This window comes from Psittacula echo (assembly GCF_963264785.1).
Source record: "Psittacula echo genome assembly, chromosome: 10".
NCBI lineage: Eukaryota > Metazoa > Chordata > Aves > Psittaciformes > Psittacidae > Psittacula > Psittacula echo.
In genome coordinates, this window is record NC_137741.1 from 12031812 (window position 1) to 12056059 (window position 24248).

Genomic DNA, 24248 nt, shown 5'->3' on the forward strand with positions numbered 1-24248 from the left:
TTGTGCTTGAGAGTTGACTTGTGACATTATATTAGTAGTGTTTGGTTACTCTGTTTATCTCCCACTCTACATGAGTGTTTTCTAAGTCTTCTGTGCAGGTGTGGATAGAGCTGAGCCATCACAGGTTGGGTTCTGTCACTTTTTCAAAGTATAAACCAAATTGCATTGCAAACCTTGTCTAATTGTATTGCAGACAGGTAGTAGCTATGCTTGAATACTTCTGTAACTAAATTCTTTCCTACACAGGATGTTTTTCTTGATCTTCTTTTCTGAATGTGTGCTACCACATGTCAGATAACTTTTTTACCAAATACTCTGTGTTGTATTCTGTCTTTGTGAACTGAGCTGCATCAAGATGAGTTTGACTCCTCTCATCAAGTCATTGCTGTTGGCACATGATTCCTTGCTGGTAACTTGCCTCGCATAACAAAATAGCACTAGTTTTGGGGTTTTTTTCCTTCATGTTCTTAACATGCTGCTTATTTGCTTTTTAGTGCTATTCCCTTTCCTGCTTAACTTTATCAAGAAGCTGAACCTGTTCCTTTGCAACAGGAGAGAGCAAAGACATGCTCTACTAATGTACCTGACAGAGCTCAGCACAGCAGCCATGTGGCCAGGTTCAGAGACGGTCATGCTGATGTACAACATGGTTAAAATTGCATGTATATTGGCTTTGTGTAGTATGCTTAATGCTATGTAATAGTTTGTGGGTACAGCCTGTCTGCAAAGGCTCATATTCCTTTCAGAGCCTGTCCCTGTGGCTGCTGCGGTCATGCAAGTATTTAGTCAGGCATAACTTCAGTCACCTGAATAGGCTAAATTATGCATGTGCTTAAGTGACACATGATTGGAGCCTAAAAATACCAGTTGTGTAATTACAGAACTGTTAATCAACTTTCTCTTCAATTACAAAAAAAAAAAAAAAAAAATCAGTTGATCTACAAGAGTAGGTGCAGTTAATGATGTTTTAGATACCCAAGTCTTACCAATTTCTCCTGTGTTCCTTGGCTGCAGTATAGTCGAAGCTGTAGTTTGCAGAATTTTGTTAAACAGCAAGTTTAATACAGCTTCAACTGAAGGCATTAGAAAAGTGCATGTCTGACGGTGATCCTCTGGCCAAAACGTTTGGGAGTGATCTTGAAGGAATTCCCACTGCTGGTAGTAATCTCACACTAAGGAAAGAGTAATGAATCACTGATACCACAGCTGACAGATACCCTAGAGAACCTTTTAGGAACTTAGCATTGCCTGGTGTTGCAATGCCTCTGAATGCAGAACTGGTTGAAAGAGGTTCACTCAGCCTGATTTCACAAGCTATAGTTTACTGAGTCCTTAATGGTGCTGCTCAAAACGTTCATGTGTTATGCTGCTGGCTGCCCTGCAAGCACTTACCTTGGCCCATGTGAGGGACCCTAAGCAAAGACCTGGAGGTTGGGATGGACATTAACCTCTCAAACTGGCATTAACTGGCTTTGCAGCCAGAGGCTTGAAAAGCAGAAATATCCCCTTAACTAACCTTTGTCCTTTTAAATTGTGCCAAGTTAGAAATGCTCTTGATGAGGATTTGTGCCTTTGCCTCATTAAGCAATTGGTCCGTCTTATTATTGGGTTTCTTTTGTATAAATCTTACACAGAAAAATCCTCTTTAAGTTTTCAGCTGTTGGAAAAAAAATCCCTGGTTTGTATGCATGCAGTTTCCTGTGTAAACCCTACCTCTGTATTGTAGAACTCAGGTTCTTGTCACTGTTAAATTCTCTGTAATTGTTTGAAATGCATTAGTGAAACAATGTTGTCTTATGTTGCTTATGGAGGGAAAAAGAGCAGAAAACACTCATTCATCATCCTTGTCCTGGTTTGGGCTGCCAGCTAGTGTTACAGGTGAACATTCTGCAGTGATGAAGGCTGCTAACAAACGTGCCATTGTTTGAATGCATCATCTGGTTGTACTTGGTGTTTTGTAGCCCACCAAAGAAATACTTCCTACTAGTATAATCATAGTACTTTGTTGGACAACACGGTACAGTAAACTCTGGGCTGTGTTTTCTACCTGGTGTAGAAAATGTACAAGACCAAAGCTTTTCTGTGTCCAGAAAAATCCTAGTTTCAGGCTGTAGAAAAATGTTTTCTGGTTACTTGCATGTAGATGATGTGCAGAATACAGGTAGACTTTGCAGAGGGAAGATTATTTGCAAAAGCTAATTAGGCAGTGAGTCCCTATGCTTGCTCAGTGGAGACTGAGGGGTATTCAGAGCAGCTCTTCTCTTTCCTCTGCAGAGAGAATGCAGAAAAATTAGCACTGCTAAGATGAGGTTAGTCTTTTGACTGTCCTCTTGGGTGTCATTACTAGATGTTTCAGGGGTTTTCTGAGGAATGTAAAGACCTTACAAGTAGAACAAAAAAAGTCTTTTGTAATTAATTTATTAGGAGTTAGTTGGGGTCTATTTATACCGTGAATTAGGAAAAAACATCTTCAGTGCCACATGAGAATGGATGCTATTCTCAAACTCAGGGTATCTGCCCAACTAACATGTGACCTTAGGCAACATGTTCTTGCATCATTGGCAGCTCTCCAAGAAATAAATACCATCTTAGCTTCCTTTCCTTCCTGAGCATCAGGATACAGGTGCTTAAAAAGACTGCCTGTTTGTGTGACAGATCCTCATCCAGTTTTCCTGGATGCCTGGAGTAAGTGTGCTTTGGGGGATTATTTTTATGTGCCTTGACAATATGCTTAGATCAGCTCAGCTGCTTTGCTAACCCAGTATCTTAACAGCTACCAAAGGGGATGTCCTAATTCCCTTGTTCCCACCCTGATCATGGCCACGTGGTCCTTCCCTCTGCCTCAGTTTTCTGCCCAGCTTGTATCTGAATTGATTCATTCTGACATCAAAGCTGCCTGCTTTTTTTTTTTTTTTTTCCTGGAAATAATGTTGTGCTGGTTTAGGGAGCTCAGTCAACTCCCTAAAGGGCTGGTGCACAACTGCTAGTGGAAAGGAAATAGCAGGAGAATGGGTGCAAGGACATAGTGGTAACTTGCTCAGCTTGTCTTCTGTGCCTCCACCCTCACTGTAAAATCTGAAGAATTGCGTCTGTTAAAGCAAATAATTTCCTCCATGTATTTTTGGTTTTGCTTTTGCCAGGACTTCCACCTCTATACTGTTGTCTTTAATTTCTCTAAAATGGTACCCTGTCTTCACTTCTTTGCCTCAGTAGGCCTGAGAGGAGGTCTAAGTCCAGCACAGCTTAGGCAGGCCTTTGTGCCATGTACCTCTTGGCATTGGTCAATTTTACTGGAAGTGAGTATGCTGGAGGAAATGATAATAAACAGAAAATATTTACAGAGTGTTGTGATCTCTCAATGTCATTGCAATCAAAGCAACTAATTGTTGCTTCTCCTCTCCCACCAAAAAAAAAAAAAAAAGAAAGGTTATTTTAACTCTATGATTTTTAGAAATAATTTCTAAGTTACTTTAAAGCTTGTGGTGTTTAACATGGGTGTGTTGCGGGTAGTTCAGTTATATAGGTAATCTGCAATTCTACATCAACATTTGGTAAGAGAGCTGAAAAACTGTAACTGATCTGCTTAAGTAAAGGATACTCATATCACTGTGCCATAAACACAAATTAAGAGATAAAAATGAGACATCCTAGGGGGCTACCTGTGTTGCTGCGTTGTGCTACCACTTGTGAATAGGCATTGGAATGTATCTTTTTTTTAATGCTTCAAATGTAAAAAAAAAAAAAAAATTTGTTTGTTTTCCCTTGAGTTGATCTTCCTCTTACCATATATGTGTATATATATATATTTTCCTGCTAAAGCAGAGAGGGAGTTTTTGTCCCACAGATTATTCTGCTTTTTAGTTGGTATTGTCCAACTTGATGTATTGGAGTATTTCAGGTTCATGTGAGTGTTTGGTAAGAGTTTTTTACTTCTGATTTGAGATCCAAATGCTCAGCCTGGGGCCTCAAGCTTGCTGAAGTGATGACCCTGTAAGACTAGGATAAGAGAAACCAAAAGGCATTCTTCTATTTCCCTCTGCATTAGAGCAAGCCAGACCTTGATTTAAATCAGTAGTTAGGATAGTTATTTTAAGACATCTGTGCTTATGTCTTAATTAGCAGTGCTATGTGTGTGTGAAGGAAAGGTATGATAGGAGGCTTTGTAGTGCTTTTGGTAAATGATGTGATAAGATGGTACATTTTAGCAGCCTGAATATTGACTGTGAGATAAAATGAATGACTTCAAGCTCTCTCTCAGTAAACTGCATTGTGTAGGGTTTAAGACTCTGGCTATAATATTTAAAAGAAACATGCTTGAAGAGGGATGCTGAGACTCAGATAGCTGAGACTTCCAAAACTTGCTAATAATAAAATGGTTGAATGCTAATGGGAAAATCAGTGTGAAAGAATATTTCAGCAGTTGGTGTGAGGTTGTGACAGAGACCTCAATTTTTACCTAAGACTAGCCCCAGGAGAAATCAGTAAAATAAGATATCTCAAACAATTGTTTATTTTCCTCAAAAACAGAGGGTGGTAATTTTTAAGCAGTGTCTAATTAAGCATTATATATTATTTCAGACAGTAATTAGCTTATTTCACATGTGCCTAAATAAGGCCAGTTAAGTTTCTTCTCTGCACTTTTCTAGAGTAAACAGAAGCTACTTTAATAGTTTTAGCAAGGATCTTTATCTCCTGATAAGAGTTTAGGTACACGGATGTCTTCAGAATGCTGTCATACTCCCCTAGGTGAGGGCTGTAGTCAGTGTGCACCCTAGCCAGCTCTGTCAGGAGAGCTAGTTCTCTGTCATGACAGGCAATGGAAGTGTAACTGTATCCAGTACATCTTTGTTAGTGAGCTGAATTAAAAAATGCTTAAATCTTTGTAATTCCACAATAGGAAATTTTGCTATAGCAAAATTCTTGGTAGCAGTAGAAAAATTGTTATAGCAAATTCTTGGTTTAGTTTGTTTTTCTCCCAGCTCATCCTACTTTCTCCATACTGTTCTTATTTCCAAAGAACTCTAGTCACTGAGTTGACCAAAATGTTGCTTTCCCCACTGCAGCTAGCAAATACTGGTACATTGATGTGCATATGTGTACAAGCAGGATGAACAGAGAGAATAGGAGTTCAGAGAACATACCCCATCACATCTGATCCCCTTACCAAGGAAGTGAAGGCAGTTCAGGCATTGTATGACTATTTTCTGTCTCCCGTGGACTTCAAGTCTAATGCTGATATTTTAATGCTACATTGGAACCAACCTAATATTAATTTTCTGCTCTGAGATGACTTGCTTAATGTACAGAATGATTGGGTTTTTTGATAATCACTGTTAAAGTGAACAGAGTGCCAAATCTGTTTCAGGTGGTTCTTTGATTGTGTGTTTCCTAGTGTTAGTAGTTTTGACTGTAAAAATGAATTGGGTTTCCCTGATACTGTGTCAGAAGGTGTTATGTGAAATTTCATCATCCTTAGCAGTGGCCTGGTGCTGTCACCTGTTTCACATGCCCACTAGTATGTTCTCTTGCTCTTCTCTCACCCATGCTATTCAGAGAAATATAATTGATCTGTAATAATTTAAATATGGGCATAAGGTTTCTGGTTGTGGGTGTGGGTTTTTTTAAGATAGTCAAAGGGTTGTCTGAGGCTAGGTATGTCAAGAATCCCTCAGTGATAACAACTTTCCATTGCTGTAGTGAGTTAATAATAGCCTACTTAAGTCAGCAGGCACCAAAATCTTTGCTATGATGATAGAAAAGTACCTTTCTTTGTACAACATTAAAAATAAGTCAGGTCTGTAAATGGAACAGGCTAAGAAAGTGGTAGAGCAAGATGAACAACATCTGTTCTTCCAACTTGCTCTTGTAGTTGTAGTATGCTTCAGCACATAATGCATTAATCAGATGTTCATGCACTTCATGAACCAGAAAGGGAGGACCTTCTTCAAATCTGCAGCTCAAATAAAGCTGAAACATATCCTTTGCACTAGATGAAGTGAACTTGTAGCCTGTATACTGTCTATGAATAGTGGCTGCCAGAGCTGAGCTTTTTTTCATCTGGAAACAAATCAGACTCAAATCAAGGGAAGAATTAATTATTTAGCTTTTTGCAGGAGCCCTTTCCTACTGCTTTATTTCCAGAGGTGGCCACCACTAGCTATATTCCCTATAAGATGGGGGGGGACTGGAAGTTGCTTGGGGAAGACAGCCAACAGATCCAGGGTATGTGAATTGTTTTACATAAACAATGTAAATATAATAAACAGTGTAAATGAACAATGTAAATGAAAGTATGCCCCAACCCTTATTCCTTCCAAAAATAAAATCAGACTTACAGGATTGTCTGTTCATACACCCTGTGTGGCACATGCAGGGTAAGCCCAGCACTTGCTGGAAATGTGGGCTATGAACTGAGCTAATTTTTTCATGTAGAGTAAATCTGGTGAGCCAGGAAGTGCAGAGGTTTTAGCAGCCATGCACAGTGTGTCCCATTGGTCCCTGCAGAAAGGATCAGGGAGAGTGGCCATCCTTGATACCCACAGAAATTATTTGACCTACTTAAAAAGACTTGGCATCATTTCAGTTGCCTGTTGGTGAGTAGGTATGCTGACTCTACCTTCCTTCTGGTCTTATTTAAGTGAGTGTGTAGGCTTGCAATCTGCACCAACAGTAAGGTTAGAACGACTGCAGACTGCAGCTAAATCATTGGTGCTGAGGGAGGTGATGAGGATGCAGACTGTACAATCATATTGTTGTAGATAAGGAAGGAAAAGTAGGCTGTGTTTAAAAATGTAAGAGATTTGGGATTGGTCTTATATGGGTGACTCGACATAGATAAAAATGGGTTTTGAATGAGGGACCCTGTCAGAAAGAAGCAGGCAGTGTATGACCAGTTTGAAAACGCTCCAATGTACTTTTGTCATGTTTTTTTGGAATCTCTCTTTTGAACAAAGTGGGCATTAGATTTAAAAATGCTGGTTGAAAAGCTGTAGCTATATTTTCTTTGCAGTTACTCTCACATGCTCTCTTTCTATCCTTTTTCTTTCATCCAGGGTTATAAGGGGTAAAGAATTATTTTTGTCTCCTTTGAAAACTCAGTGGTTTGTTGCTTCTAGATTGTCGCTTTGGTATATGTTTTGAAATGCCTGAATGCATCAAAGTGTGAATGGTCTGGGAGCTCACAGAAAATCATTTATAGATTCCTTAGAAAGGCTAAAATTTTTTTAGCTTGGTATTTCATTAGTCAAGAGGATTGCATGTATAAACTATTCTGAAATCAATTTACTTCAGTTTGCAACCGTGAAATGGATTTACCTTTTGCTGTTTTCTTTTTCCTACCAAAATTCCAAATTCTGTTGATGAAAATTGGGAAATAAAAATTAAAATACATATTTTAGTCCCTTCCCCCTTCCTTTCCTGAAGGCATGTTCAGCAACAGCATGCCATCTGCTGTGCTGGTACACTCTTACAGAGTCTCTGGTTTTGGCAAGTTTATTTAATTACTATATCTGTTACAATTGGACGTTTAACTCTAAAGGTGTTTGTTACCTCAGCTGAGAGAGCGCCATTTTGAAATGACACCAGTGTGTGTGTGTCTTCTGAAATCAACTGATGGCTTATTCCATTGTGACTTGAGATATCTTGAACTGTAGGATCAGTTGTGAGATATTTTCTAGGTATATTTTGTTTTGTTTTGGTTTTTTTTAAGGCTTGCATGGATGGTGTATGCATTTAAAGACTTAATGCTTTCTGAAAAGGAAGAGTAATTTTATGACTAGTCTAGCTGCAGAACAGCATGCACCTTCACATGGGTGTTAAACCAGCAATTTTTAAACATTTATTTAAAAATACACTGGATCTGCTCTGAATTTCCCACTGAAAGACCTGCATTGCAGTTAGAAGATAACTTTCCCAATAATGTGGGTAAAGTGTATTGAGTTTGAATGTAATAAAAATGTCCAAACAATATTAGGTCTGTGGGTTTTATTCTGGTGCATCAGGATTAAAAATAATGACTTCAGAATGTGAAGTTCTGTATGTGAGTTTGTGTTTTTCCCAATTAAATGAATTCACGTACACAAAATAATCTCAACCAACTTAATTTTGTACTTTGTGATTTTATGGTGAAAAAAATCTCACAGAAGCAGCCTATTCTCAAAACAGCACACTGAAGTCATTTTAGTCAAGTTTGGGAGAGCTATAAAAATCCCTTTTGACAAATCCCAAGTGCTCTTTGCATCCAAAACTGCACGTGGATGTGGTAAGTTCTGTGGTGCCTGCTTTACGTCAGAGAAAAACTTGATGAAACAATAGCTACTCTGTTAGAGACCTGGATTGCTGTGAAAACTGTTTGGAGCAAATCTCCTGAACTGTTTAATAAAGAATAGGATTGTGGAAGGTTTGTTTTCAGCCCTAAGGGAGCCATTGATACGAAGAGTCGTATCTGTGCTTGCTGGCTCCTTTGAGGTCTGATCCTGTGTACATGAGAACGGACAGGCGGCTTTCTCTGGCTGCCTTTTTTCTTTCTCTGCTTCCTCTTGAGCAATGTATTTTCAAGACTGTAGCAGTAGTTTCATGAGAGAAGTGTTTCAACCCAGAAAACTAGAGCTGTTCAGTTTCTTGTGAGCAAGCGAAGCCAGATGAACCGTTCTGCTCAGAACAGGATCTTCAACATAGCAGAGACACCTTTCGTTGCACAATGGGTCTGTCTGCCTCAGCCAGTCAGGTTCTGTTACAAGAAGTGCCTCAAGGGGTTTGGGAAGAAGTAAATGAATTAATTTTTTTTTGTAGATGAGGCTGGTAGTTGTTTCCAAATAATAGAGAAATAATCCCGATGTGCACAGCAGGTAAAATACCCTTGCAAAAATTTTCATTTGTAGTGAATTAAACACCAATTGAAGGTGAATGCATAATCCTTTTAATTTCGTGTGACATACTTCACAGGGATACATGAAAGCGCTCTGTATAAATATCATTTATCATTGTGATAAGTTGGGCCTTTTTGTCTTTCTAGTATTGCACATATTCATACTTTCCCATAGAAGTTACTTTAAAACAAAATGGTAAGATTGACTGGTGTTCGAGTTACTGATTCAAGAACAAATCTTGAAGGCTTTTTGTGTGTTGTGTATTCTCTGGACAGACAGCACTGTTATTCTTCAGCAGAGAGTCTTTTAAATATAGTTCATATTACTAGCTGGCTAAATGCTTTGTTTTCTCCCTCCCCCCCCCCCCCCCCCCCCCTTAAAACCAAACAAAAAAAACCCAGCAACCCCAAACAGTAATTATAGAGGTATGTAATTTTAAATTGCAAGGAAAGCAAGTAAATTAAGTGTCTGGGGTTTGCTGGAACCAAGAGTTTAAAACAAATATTAGCAAATACATGGCATCGAACTGCCTACCCTTTTTTTCCCCTCCCATCTGCTTATTTACTTTAAGTTAGCTGAAGTTGTGATAAATGTTTCCTTGAGGAACTGAGCTGTGCTTTTCTAGCATTTTTAATACAAAATTTTAGGTATTTTCTTTGGGAAATGTAGGCATAACTGTCTACATAATTCACCACCCCATACACAGTGGATTAGTTACTTACCTCATCCTGGGATGTACATTTTCAGTATCATTCAGTTAATTTGTACTAAGAACAAGTCCAGGTACTTTGCCTAGAGCATGGTTCTTAATGCCTTAGTGGTTCAAAGCCTCTGCTGGAAATCTTCGCAGTGAGAGCTAACATGTATTTTATTTATGGCACCTCTTCCCACAAGAGATTTTATGAATCCCAAACTGCTTGATATGTATTCATAGAATCATAGAATAGTTAGGGTTGGAAAGGACCTTAAGATCATCTCATCTAGTTCCAGCCCCCTTGCCATGGGCAGGGGCACCTTACACTAAACCATGGCACCCAAGGTTCTGTCCAACCTGGCCTTGAACACTGCCAGGATGGAGCATTCACAACTTCCTTGGGCAACCCATTGCAGTGCCTCACCACCCTTATGGTAAAGAACTACAGTAAAGAATTAAGTATTAACTTAATTTGGTATCACATTGATCAAAGCCTTTGGGCTTTATTTGGGTTTATTTGACGCATTGAGTATAAAAGTGGTAACGGTTTGTCTGGAGTTTCTGCCTTTCAGCTCTAGCTGGGGGCACCCAGTGCTCAGTTGGGGGTTAGCTGGCTGAACAGGGATCACAGTTCAGCCCTACAGCATAGCACATGTTTGGCTAATGGAGTGGGCTTCTTAGATAAAGAGATCCTCTTGTAAATCCTGAAGAGAGTGTGTGCAGTATAGTTACATAAGAAGCCGTAACTTGTCAGTGGACATTTCCTTGACTAGACAAGCTAAAGGGCATTCTTAATACAGAAGGTCTGTTGAAAGTGTTTTGAAATTTATCTTGTTGGCTGTGACCTAGACGTATAGGGCTGCTCTACAGCAGAGCTAGCCTGGCTATTCCTGCTGCAGACAGTTTCCACTGTATCGTCTTGTTTTCAGGCTTGTTGCAACTTTCCATATATTTTCTTTTGCCCTGGAAACTTAAGCTTTCTGGAAAATTGGAGGTGGTGGGGAAAGAATATAGAGTATTTTTAAATAAAGGACAAATAAAACTGGAAGATTTTTTCCTCTTGCATGTGTTGAACTGCCATATGGTGTAAGCAAAGGTTTGAAAGATGAAATATGAGATGCCATAGAAAGTGATATGACTTTTAAATTTGAAACTGAGGTCTGTGCAATCAGTAATTGAAATCTCTACTATCAGCCTTCCACAAAAGTCACAGTTTGGAATATTATTCTTTTTAAATCCAAGTCAATTTCCTGATTCAGCAGGCCAGCTTTATAGAAAACTTGTCAGCGGAGCAGCGTGGTTGGTACGAAGTGTTGCAGGTTTGAGAGTGATATATTTGGGATGAGTTAAATTTTAGTTTTGTAATAAATATTAAAAAACTTTAATGAGAGTAGACAAGTTTTCGAACACAGTCTGATAAGCTGCATATTGATTTTTTTGACCACTGTCTTGATCTCCTATTTGAAGTTAATGTTTAGCTAATAAGGAAGTATTTCTTAAAGGTAATTGCTGCAGCTAAGTTATTTTCAGTGTTCTCATGTTGTCTTCCTTTTTCTGGTCATCACAGGAACATTATGTAATAATAGTTCTTACTTACAGGGAAGGCAATACCGTGTGTCAGTTCTTCCTTTGAAATGTGACTTACCTATTTGTGGGAAATGTTGGAAACGTCTCTCACTCTCTTCTCCTCTTGGTTTGCTTTTTTTCTTTTTTATTTTTTTTCTTTTCTCCTCTCCTCAACTGAAAACAAGACTCTTAATTTGCAAGTTCTGTATAAAATCTCTTGCAATAAAGGTTAATCAGTGGGCAGCAGTGCTTCTGGACAGAGTCTGATTTTACCAAATGAAAAGATCCAAGTATGTTTTAATAATATAGAGCCTCCTCCATGTAAATAGTATATCTGTACCTGTGTTTTACTGAAAATATGTTGACTATTGAAGAATGGAGAGAAATCTTTGAGTGGTTAGAACTGAACATTCTTTAAGATAAAAATTAATCAAATTTGGGGTTTTTTGTTTTAATTTTCAGATCAAGTTTGGGCTTTTTTATTTTAATTTTCAGATCTGTTTATTATGAAAAGTGGTTGTGCATATTTTGAGCTAGTGTTGCTTGTCCTCAGCTTTGATCACCACAAAACAACATTGTGTGGAGCAATTGATGCAATTATTTATGGTTTATATACTTCAGATTTCAATATCTAGGATGTTATGCCTGTGATAGCTTGCTTCAAGGTGTGGTTTTAGCCAGCTGGCTAAAACTTTTAAATATTAAATTACTCTTCTTCATCTTTTTATATTCTGGAGGATCTGCAAAGTTCATATGTAAGTTTAAACTACTGCAATGTTAAAGTAATGATCTATGCTGGACCTCAGTCTGAGAAAATGGAGTATAAAAATACATACTCAGGTAAACAGTGAGGGCACTCAGCTAAGCAGAAAGCAGCTTCCAGAACTGGGATTTGTGTCACAAAGGCTAAGGCTTAGTAGTGTTAAAAAAATACTAGGAGAGGAAGAAGTTAAAAATTTGGATTACTGACTACATGTGTATTTTTATGTGTAGTATGAATGTGTAATATATAAATGTATACATCCATGTTTATATACATTTATATGTAGTATATAAATGTATACATACACATATATCAAGTTTATTTTTATAACACTGCTGATCTTCAAATAAAGGGAGAGAGCAGATGAAGCTTTTTTGAGCCCAGCTAACGTAAGGCACAAGTGTCCTAGGCAGTACCCAGCTCCATCGTGGGAAGTGATGTGCTGCTTTATTCTTACCTGAGGACTGCAAGACTAGAGAAGAATTTTGATGACAGCAGAAGAAGAGATCTTCTCTTTCACAAGTCTCTTTAGAGTCACTCACTTCAATCTTCTGCTCCAAAGGAGAAGGAATTAAAAAAAAAAAAGAAAAAAACCAACCCAAAAACCCCACAAAAAAAAAAAAGAGGGAATAAATGTATAATAGCATGTTTGCATATAACATCCAATATCCTACTTTTCCCTTGCTCAGCCTTCTTTTTGTCTCCTTTGCAATGGTATTCTGTCCTGTGTATAGGAGAAGGAGGTAGGGCAGCAGTGGACAATGGCTTTGGCTATTTATTTCAGGTGTTTAAAATACTAATTTAAATGTAAAATATATGGTGTAAGTGCTCATTCTGTTGTTTATAGCTCCTCTTCCCCACCATTCTTCCCTGTGGGTTGTGCACCTACCTTTCTCCTACCCTTCCTTCTCTCTTGAGAAGCACCTGTCCTCTGCAACTTTCCATCCTCTTTGGAACAGACTGGTGGCCATCTTAATGTGAAGACGCAAACTGAAGCAGCAGTTTGTTGATGTCTTGACAGATTCATAGTCAAAATTCACTAAAAATATTGGAGGGAGATCATGATGAATAATGTAGGAAAGATCTGCTGAATCTGGGAAAGGTTTTGAAAGAGGATGGGCAGTTAAGGAGCATATTTCCAGGGACCTGTATTAAAAGTAGCTGTTACATTCTTACTTGTAAAAATTTTTCTGTATTATCTTAAACTGATTTTGAAATTGCAATGATTGAAAACTCATCCATTGTTACGGAATCTTTTGTTAGAGTAGATCTGAAAAAATAAATGATCTTGGTTTCTTCAAAGCTTCCACAGACCTCTGTTCAGATAGCCTTTTTCCCCACTTGTAAAATATAACAGGTATGAAATGTCTCAGACTTTTCTAAAGGTAAAATGTAAATGTAGAACAGGGTATGCTGTTAGCAACAAATAAATTTTCCTGTAACATTAATAAGGATTTAAAGTAATATTGCACAAGGTGCAAATTGGCATTCCAAGGGTTTTTTTTGTATTTTTAATTATTAAAAATCATATCCAAGTTGCTTTACCAATGTATTGCTGAAATGTGATGTAGGCATTGTGCATTATGATATTGTTTAGCATGTAATCCTGAAATTATCATATAAGATAATGGTTGTTTAAAGCAACTGAAATGAAATTATTCTCAGCTATTTGCATAAGTAAGCATTTGAAGAAGTAAACATCCTTAATTTCATGTTTTGGAATGCCTTTCAAGTTTAAGCTTAAAACACAGCGTAGAGTTCTAATTAGATTTGTTTATGGAAATTTAAAGTTTCCTGATGGAGAGCAGAGTTATGACCTATTTATTGCTATTAGAAAAGATTGCCCGTGTTGTTAGAAAACTTCCCTAGCAGCAATTTCAAGATGAAGATTTTACTTACTAAAGAGCTAAATAGATGAAATTACTGTGATCTCAGTGTAGTGCGGTCAATTTTTAAAAATTTTAACTGATTTTACATCTTTATTTGTATTTTGCAGATTTTCGGCATTTAAATGTTAACTTCGAAAAATACTGTTTTGGATTTTAAGGGATTTATATATAACTTAAATAATGATGTTTCAACTTTTAAGCAGTGAGATACTTTTATAGCATCATATGGTTTTGTTGGTTTTTGAGAGACAGCAAAATGTGAAATGGCAATTCAACTTCTTTACGTTAGACAATAATTACCTTCATCTTTAAATAATAAAAAAACCTCTCATACTCTAATTCTTTTTTCCTTAAAAAGCATTTTTCTTTGCAGAGTTCTGTGATTTATATTTTATAGCTCTTTTACATTTTGTATTTTTCAGTCCCAGAAATCCTGGATAGAAAATACTTTCACGAAGAGGGAGTGTGTGTATATTATACCGAGTTCAAAAGACCCCCACAGGTAAATGAGAAATAATTCAAGAGCCCATTCCATTCCTGCTCTTTAAAATTTTAAAAAGTCAGTATTGTAAAGAGTATATAATAGATTTCTGGACTAATTACTTTATAAAGTACTGTCTTCAGCAAGTGATAGTAGTGATACTGGTAGAGTTTATCATCAGTAAGTGTTACAGGTATAATTTAAGAGTTCCTGTGCAATGATTGTATTTGGTGTCACAGGTTCAATAAAATGAAATTGAAAATATATTCAAATAGATATAAATAGCTTAAAAATTTGTATTTTAAAGCAGTTTTGTCTTCCCAAACTGTTTGCTATTGTCATTAGGGATTTCAGATCAGCTTTTTTTTTTTTTAGCTTCATATATTTGAAAGCTGAGAAACCTTTTTTTTTCCTGAACTTTAGAAAACTTCTTTTTCACTCTTTTCCACACACAAAAAAAAAAAGTTACAAATATCTTTTGTTCTCTTGGGGCAGGGTAATATTTTATTAAGTTTGGGTTTAGGCAGAAAAAGAGCAAAGTAAATGCTGTAGAATTTTACTTATTGTAAATAATTCACCACATTCCTTGAAACCATGTGACATTAGAAGCCGTTAGAATTTATAGCCATGATTGTTGGACATGGAAAATTTGTAAATGCAAACAAAGTAATTAGGAAGCTGTTAGAATTTCCACAAGCAACAAAATGATCTTCAACACTTGCCTTTCTAGTTTAACCCATTTGTAGCATACAGTGAACTTTACAACTTTCCCATCAGATCTTGTCCTTTGGTTTCTAAGAATTGCTTACCATTGTTCATGAAATATGTGTAAATGAATCAGCTGTAGACAGGAATATTTGGTATGTTTTATTGATTGGTACCTTTGTTAGAGTTAAAACTACAGTTCAGTGTTAAAAATATAGGTGGTTAATAGCAGTGTTATTTCTATAGGGGACAACATTTAAAAACTGATTATGCTTAAAGTCTGGAAACAGTTTAAGACTACTGTGTGATATCTGTATTTGTATGCTTTTGCATACTAACTCTCTTAACCATAATTAGTTTTATCCTGCTTATGAAAATTACAGAAAATGGTGGTATAAATTTCTTTGCTATGCTAATTTTAAATATTAGGAAAATTGATAGCAGGAAAACATGGAAAATGTTTAAGAAGGAAGAGGGTAGAAATTTTATATAGACTTTATATAAAGACACTACTTTATAAGGTTTGTTCAAATATATCTCTTTCTGTACATGAAACTGAAAAATGATCAAATAACCTTCCCACACAAGCAGTTCAACTTAGATGTGTTTTGGAAGGATCAATTTGTAGAACAGATTCAGCAATGTACAGCTTGAGCCCAAGAAAATGCTGGTTTGTAAGTAACTTCTCAGCATCTAGCAAAATGTTTCAGTTGGAGTACTGCAGATAATCCAGTCAAAAATATTCCTGGGCTTTTGATATTGACGGTTCAAAGCCAGAAAGCCCATCTGAAGTCTCAGGATTGAAGTCTAGTTTCTCGCTACTCGTGTGGTGAGGGATGGAAGCACTAGTTCTCTCCGAACTAGGGTTAAAACATAGAGCATTCACAGAATGCAGGTCAACAACAACTTATTGCGCAGTTACAATTCCTTATATACGTTGCCTAAGCACCTCCCTAGAGTCAGCTGGTTCCTGTCCCTCCTGGCAACTTCCCGTCACATCACGTGATCTTCCGTGCGCCAATCCCTACAGAAGTTTTTGCATATTCATGCGTTTTTAGTTGCCAGATATACTGTAGTTATGTACAATAAAAATAGACAAGTTACCAGGTTAAAAATGAGTGAACATGTTTTCCATTTACTGCATGATCACTTTTGTTCAGTAATCTTTGGTGTGAGTGGTTGTGTATTGTGTCCCCCCTTAATATCGAATCTGCAGCTTACTCATATCTTTAAATATTTCTTACAGATGCCTTCCAGGATGTCAGATCTGTCAGCAGCTTGTCAGGTAAGAGTTCTTTGTAATTACAATATTTATGAATATTTTTTTTCCATTAAATAAGCACTTCAGTAGGGTTTTAAAAAGTTTTGGTCAATATTGCAAATGACAAGTCGGTGAAAAGTTAGATGTAAAACAAATACAATTAATTAATAAAGAACTGTCTGCAATATATAGATCACAGATTTATAAATGTTATATAAATTATTTGGCTTAAAAAGAATGATTCATCTGGCCTTCAACTTGCTATCTTAGTGAACTTCAATACATCATAATTGTTGTTATGAATTCTTGCTATAAATATGGCAGCAAGGCTTGCTCTGGAAAAGAGTTTTATATAATATTTAGAATCTTTGCTTTCTAAATCTGATGTATCTGTTATAGATGAAAGAAGTTATTCTCTCTTTCTTTCTAATAATAGTAATTACTCAAGTATTCTAAATGATATGGTTGGGTGCAGGTGCTGTTGCGGCCGCTTGGTCAGACAACATGCTTGTTTTACTGCAAGTCTTGCTATGAAATACTCCGATGTGAAGCTGGCTGAAAACTATAATCAGGAAGTAGAAGAATGGTCAGTGGAAAAACATACAGAACAGACCTCTACTGATGCTTATGGTGTCATCAACTTTCAAGGTGGCTCTCATTCTTACAGGGCTAAGGCATGTATGACGTTTGCTTTTTTCTTACTCTAAACATGTTGATAGAGGTGGTGTATGCTTCATTCAACTTTATTGAAATTGAAGGCTGAAAATGTCATCCATATTGTGACAAACTAGTACCCTCTTCTAGTATTTTTTTGTGATCTGAATTCTTTTCAATTTCCATTTTAAAACATTCATTTTTCATAACAAGTTGCTCGGATCTATCAGGATTAGTTGTATTCACGTACAGACTTACCCTCAAATTGCAATTGGTGATAAGAATTTATAATCACTTCAGCAAAACATTACCTTAAGAATTTAGTGTCACTGTTTCAAGCTTCATGAAAATAGAGCTTACTCATCTGCGCTGCTCGCTTCCTACTATTAAATTTTTGTAGCACGTGTTAGGTGACATCTGCTATTTTAACCTTCTCTTCATCATTTTCAAACTCTGAAAAATAATCTAAATTATGGGCAGATGTGGAATATGTTTCTTTAGTAGACATGGTCAAGATGATTAAAGCATGATTGTGCTGATCAGAGTAATTAAGATTTTTGGGGAGAGGACTTAGTTAAAAACAATCACACCAATAAATTAGAGCTTTGGAAGCCAACTCTCAATTCATAGACAACTGGGAATTCTGACTCATTCTCCACAGACATTTTGTAAAAGATTTCTAGTTGTAGAAATAATTTAATGCTTATACAGTTATAAGCTGCAAGGAGTTTTGATACAGTGTGGCTCCTATGGCAAAACCAGAGTGCTCAAGTGAGGAAGCTGTGTTCTTTATGCAGCCAGCAAAGTCCCAAAGGATGATCCAGTGCTCTAGGTCAGATCATCTCTGCGAAGAGAAGGGCTCCTCACAGAGTTATTTCATGTTCGTAATAGCAGTGTATGAGTTCTTTGTATGCTTAATATAGCTTAAATTGCTGCAAATCCTTTTGTAGCAGTACAGAAACAGCAAGCTGCCTATACTCATTTCTGTACTTCTGCAGGGTGCTAGTGGGGTTGCTCAGACCTGTTTATTGGAATAGTGACTGGTTTTAGTTAGAACTAGATTCAAGTAGGGCTCAATTTCTATGTGATGTCTCCTCCTCTATTGAACAGCTTGTATTAAAGATGCAGCAGTATTTTTAACTGATCTTCCATCTACTTAATCTTCCACTTTTAAACACAGTGAGTTAAAAAGCTGCTAGTTTTGAAGTTTCCTATTAAAGAATGTAGTTTTCCTTCCCATCAGGAATAGGGAAGAAGAAGCAAGCAACTGTCTTTCTGTAAAACTTTTTGCAGGGGACGTGCAAGCCTCTCCCCAGCATATGGCATAACTTTTAGAAATATTTCTGGATTTCATCTAATTTAGAGACCATCCAGTGCTTTCATGAAGCCTTATTTTTCTAGGTCATTGTGCCAGTAGGCTGAAGTAACGTAATCTTTCTATAGTCATTCCTGTTCCAAAAGCTTGCTTTCAGAAATGTTAACTGTCTTGTCCTTTATTCTGCACTTGTTCATTTATTGCTGCTGTGTTTTGAGTACATGAATTACATTTCCATTTTCAGGAATAGGATAATATATACTGAAATGCATCCTGGTTCTTTTTTTTACACACTGATTTTGTGATGATTTAAGAACCTTTTAACACTCTTTTCTGTGCCTTCAGTATGTGCGATTGTCGTATGACACGAAGCCTGAAGCTATTCTGCAACTTATGCTTAAAGAATGGCAGATGGAGTTGCCAAAGCTTGTTATATCTGTACATGGGGGCATGCAGAAATTTGAACTTCACCCACGCATCAAACAGTTGCTTGGCAAAGGTCTCATTAAAGCTGCAGTAACAACAGGAGCGTGGATTATAACTGGAGGAGTGAACACAGGTAAAGAAGTACCAATGAATGTGTGCAGTTCACTGGACTACATATGAGCCAAAGTTTTAATGGCTGCACAGCTTCATCTTAAAGCAAAGTAAATTTGTATGCATTTGGTCAAGTGAAATGAAAATAATATGTTTTGAACACCTGTAGTTGGAAGTGGGCTGCTGTTTTGTCTTGTAAAGAGAACACAAAGGTGAAAGGTTGGGAGTTTGGGGCATTTTTTATTTGGTTTTGGGGGGGGTTTGTTTGGTTTTGAAACTGCAGGAGGAGAAACTTAACACAATTAAACCAAGTACAGTAATATACTGGGAACTGTTTAGTTCTCGATTGGCTCATGTTTATTTCATTGAATTACTGATACTTAGTATCGGTACTTTGTTTCCTTCTAGTAGCTGTAGTATGATGCTTTTTCCTTGATGTTGCATCAAGTAAGTTCCCAGATCCTTAAAGGCCCAGTTAACTAGTAAAAAGTTGTATTTCTTAATAAGATGCGGCATTCAATACATTGAAATCTGTTTGTGCACAAACAGGTGTTGCAAAACATGTTGGTGATGCTTTAAGAGAACATGCTTCCAGATCATCGCGAAAGATTTGCACTATTGGGATTGCTCCATGGGGAGTGATTGAAAACAGAAATGACCTTGTTGGAAGAGATGTAAGGATAAATTACCTAATTGAAATAACGATTTGCCTGACTTATTTTTTGACAAATCTGCTCAAGCGTATGTTTTCACTTGCTCTGCATCATTGGAATAATTGCTTTGCTGTGAGGATACATTGACATCTGAGAGTTATGCAAGATAATGAGTGTAAACAAGTTGCAAAATGCAAATGCACTAGAGGAGGAGCTTGTTCTCAAGTAGTTAATCCTTCTTCCCTCCCCCTCTAATATTACTGAATCAAGTAACAAAAATGCTAATGTATTACAGAGAATTCACATTTGCATAAGATGCTAAGTTAAAAAAATTTGATGCAGAGTCTTCAATGCTACTTCAGGGAATAACAGGCACAGGTTTTCTCTAAAGGCATCTTTTCAAAGGATGTTTCCTCTGTTATTCTTCAGAACAGAATCCTTTTGTGATTGTTACCTGCTTTCCTGCACGAAGTTAAGACCTGCAGCTCTTGGTGTATCCTGATCCAAGGCATGCTTATATATGTTTCTTGTTAAGCCACCAAAAACGTGAAGTTTCACAGAAACAAACATGAATCTTTACAAGTAAAGAAAATTGTTGTATGCTTATACTCTAGGTGGTTGCTCCATATCAAACCTTGTTAAATCCATTAAGTAAACTGAATGTCCTAAATAACCTCCATTCCCATTTCATTCTGGTGGATGATGGAACAGTTGGAAAGTATGGAGCAGAAGTTAAATTGCGGAGAGAACTGGAAAAAACTATTAATTTGCAACGGATCCATGCAAGTAAGTAATTCTGATGCCTGAGGGCTGAGTTTTACTATGTTTTAATGAAGAAGATGCTTCCACCAAACACCTGAATGAGAAAAGAGAAAAATCAGTCTTTTTCTTCAAGTCTGAATGATTATTTGCAAATTTCAACTGCTGCTTTGGATATTCCTGGATATTCATGGTAGGTTTAAGATTTCTCTGGGACCAGTGAGGAGGGTTATTTTGAATGAAGTTGTCAATTTTTGCTTTGATAAAGCAAATGTACATCACTTGAGTTGTTAGTATGTTGTCAGGATTGACTGGTCTGATTGATTTGTGGTTTTGACGCTGGTGACTTGCAGTTTCACAGTAGGGCAATTGAGTTTGTAAAACATCATCTGTGTTTGTGCAAAGAAACTGTGACTTGGTGTGTTCCCACTTATGGAGCAATTATGTTTTTTCTCTTCTAGGAATGCTTTTGCAATATTCCCTGTCAGTAGAGGGTTTCCATGTGGCTGTGCAAATTGTATATGTGTCGTCATCTTTGGAAACTGTTTGGGGGGAAGGTATAAGGGGAGTTCCCTAAAGAAAGATGTTCACTTTCTGCTTTACTTCAGGAATATGAATATCTATGAATAATCTCTTCTGTTTTGTAGACTGTGTTCCATTGTGTTCCCCTCAGCCCGAAGTATAAACAGTGCTTGAAACTCTGCATTAGCACCAGCTAAAAAGTCTGGCAGGCAGCATTATAATTTTTATTCAATAAAAGGGGATACTTGATTTATTAAATATGTAAAATCAATCCTAGCATACCCAATATAACATTGTCTGTTTTTTATTATTTATTTGCAACTTTATAGGAATTGGCCAAGGTGTGCCTGTGGTGGCACTTGTATTTGAAGGTGGCCCCAATGTCATACTCACGGTTTTAGACTTCCTTCAAGAAAGTCCTCCAGTGCCAGTGGTAGTATGTGAAGGAACTGGTAGAGCTGCAGATATATTGGCATATGTTCACAAGCAGACCGAGGAGGGAGGGTAAGTCCTGTCTAAATATGAACTATCAGTCATATGCAGATGGGTTTTGAGACCATTCCTGAATGAATTCATACAAGTGCTTTTTCTGTGGAAGGACAAAGGCTAAAAGCAGAGAGTGTAACCTTGCCTGTGATGCAGCTTTCTAGGTTGGCTGCAATAATAGCTCTGGCTAAAGACCAAGACTTACAGTTCTAGGTTCTTTCCACATACTTTGTACCAGTTGTGCCAAATTCTGTAGTATGTGCTTGCTTGAGCAATACCTACAAAAAGGATAGGAAAAGTCTACAGACCTGTATCCTAAATTAGGGGAAACATCTGTTGTGTATCTTCAGTTATGTGCAATGGTTTTGTTACACCATTGTAACTAGAGGACCCAACTGTCAGTTTAAATGTCCTGCTTCAAATTCTAACTAAGCCACAGTAACTTAAACGATAAATGTGACTCTTAAGTGCACACAACAGTGTTAACACAAATCAGAGCTGACTAGACCTTCCAGAGATGCGAGAATAACTAATGTAGAGTGGTATGTTACCAACCTGCTTGAAGATACCGCTTGACTACTTTGAATGGAAATATTTTCACGCAGGTGGCTGTTGCATAGTAGTAACTTTCCTGAAAAGGGATCTGTCCTGGTTTAACCCCAGCTGTTTGCTCACTTCCCCGCCAGTGGAATGGGGAAGAGAATCGGAAGGGCAAAAGGGGGACAACTCGTGGGTTGAGATAGAGACAGTTTAATAGGTAAAACCACACATGCAAGCAAAGCAAAACAAGGAATTCATTCACCACTTCCCCTCATCAGGCAGGTGTTCAGCCATCTCCAGGAAAGCAGGGCTCCGAACACCGTAATTCTGAACATCCTGCCCCTTCTTCCTCCTTCCTCCAGCTTTACATGCTGAGCACATCAGATAGTATAGAATATCCCTTTGATCATTTGGGGTCAGCTGTCCTGGCTGTGTCCTCTCCTAATTTCTTGTGCACCCCCAGCCTCCTTGCAGATAGGGTCGTGTGAGGAGCAGAAAAGGTCTTCGCTGTGTAAGCGCTACTCAGCAGTAGAGAACATCCCTGTGTTATCAACACTGTTTCCAGCACAGATCCAGAACACAGCCCCACACCAGCTGTTATGAAGGGAGTTAACTCCACCCAAGCCAAGACCAGCACAGGATCAGAAAGAGTTTCTATATTGTTTCTTTGAGTAGTCTTAAAGCTGGAATTTTTTGCATGCTTCTGTTTAGTGTAGAAAACAGTTGTCTGTTTTAAGTGTAGTTTCAAATAATAAAAGGGATTTGATTAGGCTCCACAATACTTTGTGATTTATACTTAGTTGTGAGACTTGCATAAATCCTTAAACATATTGGGTCCTTATTGCAGGGGTTGCCTTGGAACCAGGAGGCAGGGATCTAATGTAACAGTAAACCAAACAGCTTTGTCCATAGTAAGATCAGAAGCAGGTCATATTCATCAGAGGAGTGAGTACTTAATATTTTGTGTCAATACCTTTTAGTTGAGACTATCTCAGAACTGGGTATGGGAAGGAAAGGCAAAGAAGCTGAGTTACTTCTCTGAGGTAGTAGTAGTAAATTGTAGATTGAGCAACCTGTATTTGTGTCTAATGGTTACCCAAGATTTTTGCCGCTGAACAAGTAATAAGCTTATGGATACCAAGGACTTTGAATGGACATGTTGCAACTAGTTACATGTGGTGTAGTTCTTACTGTTCGTGTGTAACAATGTGTTTTCCTGTTTGTTTGTTGCAATCTCAGGAATGTTCCTGAGGGTGCTGAGCCTGAAATCATTTCAACCATCAAAAAGACATTTAACTTTGGTCAGAGTGAAGCAGTTCACTTGTTTCAGACACTGCTGGAATGCATGAAAAAAAAAGAACTTGTAAGTAGATCTTGCCATAATTTCTTTCTTATGCAAGGTGCATGCATTTGTGGGTATAATACTAAATCGTGTTTCAGTATTGTGTATGATCAAGAGTCATTAAAAAAATGCTTCCTGGACATAGTAGATCTTCCAGGTGTAAAAGATAGACAAATACAGTTTTCATGTATACTTTATCTCATGGCTGAGAGACTTAATTCTTGCTATTATTTCTGGTAATCTGAGTTTGTTGTTTCCAAGCCTGTTTGTTTTCATACAACAGGATTCTAGTTTGTTTATAGTGTGTATTTAGTTTGTATTTGGGTTGCTGTCCTTTTTTTTTTCTTGCTTTGATTTTTGAAAAGGCTGTTCAGTTTTGTAACAAATATTCTGTAACTTAATACCCTCAACAGTATGGCAAATGAGTAGAAAGAATAAACTGGGATCCTTTTGTACATGAACAAATTCATGATTGTCAGCTATACACCATATTTGTGCTTATTGAAGGTCATGCAAGTTATTTTGAGATCCTTCCAGTAAGGAAGGCTTCCTTTCTATACAGAAGATAATTCAGACCAAACTTGCTGGAGAAACTGGGAGAATTTCACAGTAGTTTGATAAAGCTTTGCTTTGCCATTGTGCGTCAGTTGCTAGAACTTAGGCATCTTATTTTGATATACTGAATGAGAAGCTCTTATAAGTGCTTTTTGTGTGAGTTGAAGGGGGAGGAGTGGTAGGTGGTTGGTTGGGTTTTTGTTCTGAGACCTGATTTCATGCTGTACTTTACTTCTTTTCACCTGTAACGTGCTATCCTTTTTTTTTTTCCCTTTTTTTTAATATATCTTTTAAAGCAAAAGCACTTTGTAGAGGTCTATATGTAGCCTGAGTTCAGGTACTGGTGTTTCATTTGGACATCATGTTGTGCTGTTTTGAGGTTTAAAATTGTCGTATTTGGCTAAGCGTGTTTGCTGTCAGGTTAATCTCATAATCTAGGATGAACTGGAGGTGTGAAGAGTACTGTGTGGTGTTTATAGACAATAGAAAATTGTAATTTAGTGGAAAAAGAAGTTCAAATTGGTTGAAGAGTGTCAAGGGTTTCTGTTACGCTTTTTCTTGTAAAGGGTTGTCTTGTGTGGCTTGCAGTCAGGAAAGCAAAATGAGTGCACTCTAAAGCTAAGTTTAAATCGGGCATAGGCTTAAATTGCATCGAAGAT

At 37.3% G+C, this 24248-nt stretch overlaps 2 protein-coding genes across 2 annotated transcripts in view; both read left to right on the forward strand.

Moving 5' to 3' along the window:
• SPPL2A (signal peptide peptidase like 2A) overlaps positions 1-14239 on the forward strand; it is a 59333-nt gene extending 45094 nt beyond the window's left edge. The window contains exon 21 of the transcript XR_013957727.1: positions 14202-14239. The gene's annotated coding sequence lies outside the window, so the exon portion shown is untranslated. The remainder of the gene's footprint in view (positions 1-14201) is intronic.
• Positions 1-24248, forward strand: part of TRPM7 (transient receptor potential cation channel subfamily M member 7) — a 58187-nt gene that overhangs the window by 6609 nt on the left and 27330 nt on the right. Inside the window, exons 2-9 of the mRNA XM_080626126.1 lie at positions 14202-14281; positions 16212-16250; positions 16702-16900; positions 18541-18754; positions 19282-19406; positions 20000-20171; positions 20996-21170; positions 22932-23055. Of these exons, the coding sequence (XP_080482252.1) occupies positions 14202-14281; positions 16212-16250; positions 16702-16900; positions 18541-18754; positions 19282-19406; positions 20000-20171; positions 20996-21170; positions 22932-23055 (1128 nt within the window). The remainder of the gene's footprint in view (positions 1-14201; positions 14282-16211; positions 16251-16701; positions 16901-18540; positions 18755-19281; positions 19407-19999; positions 20172-20995; positions 21171-22931; positions 23056-24248) is intronic.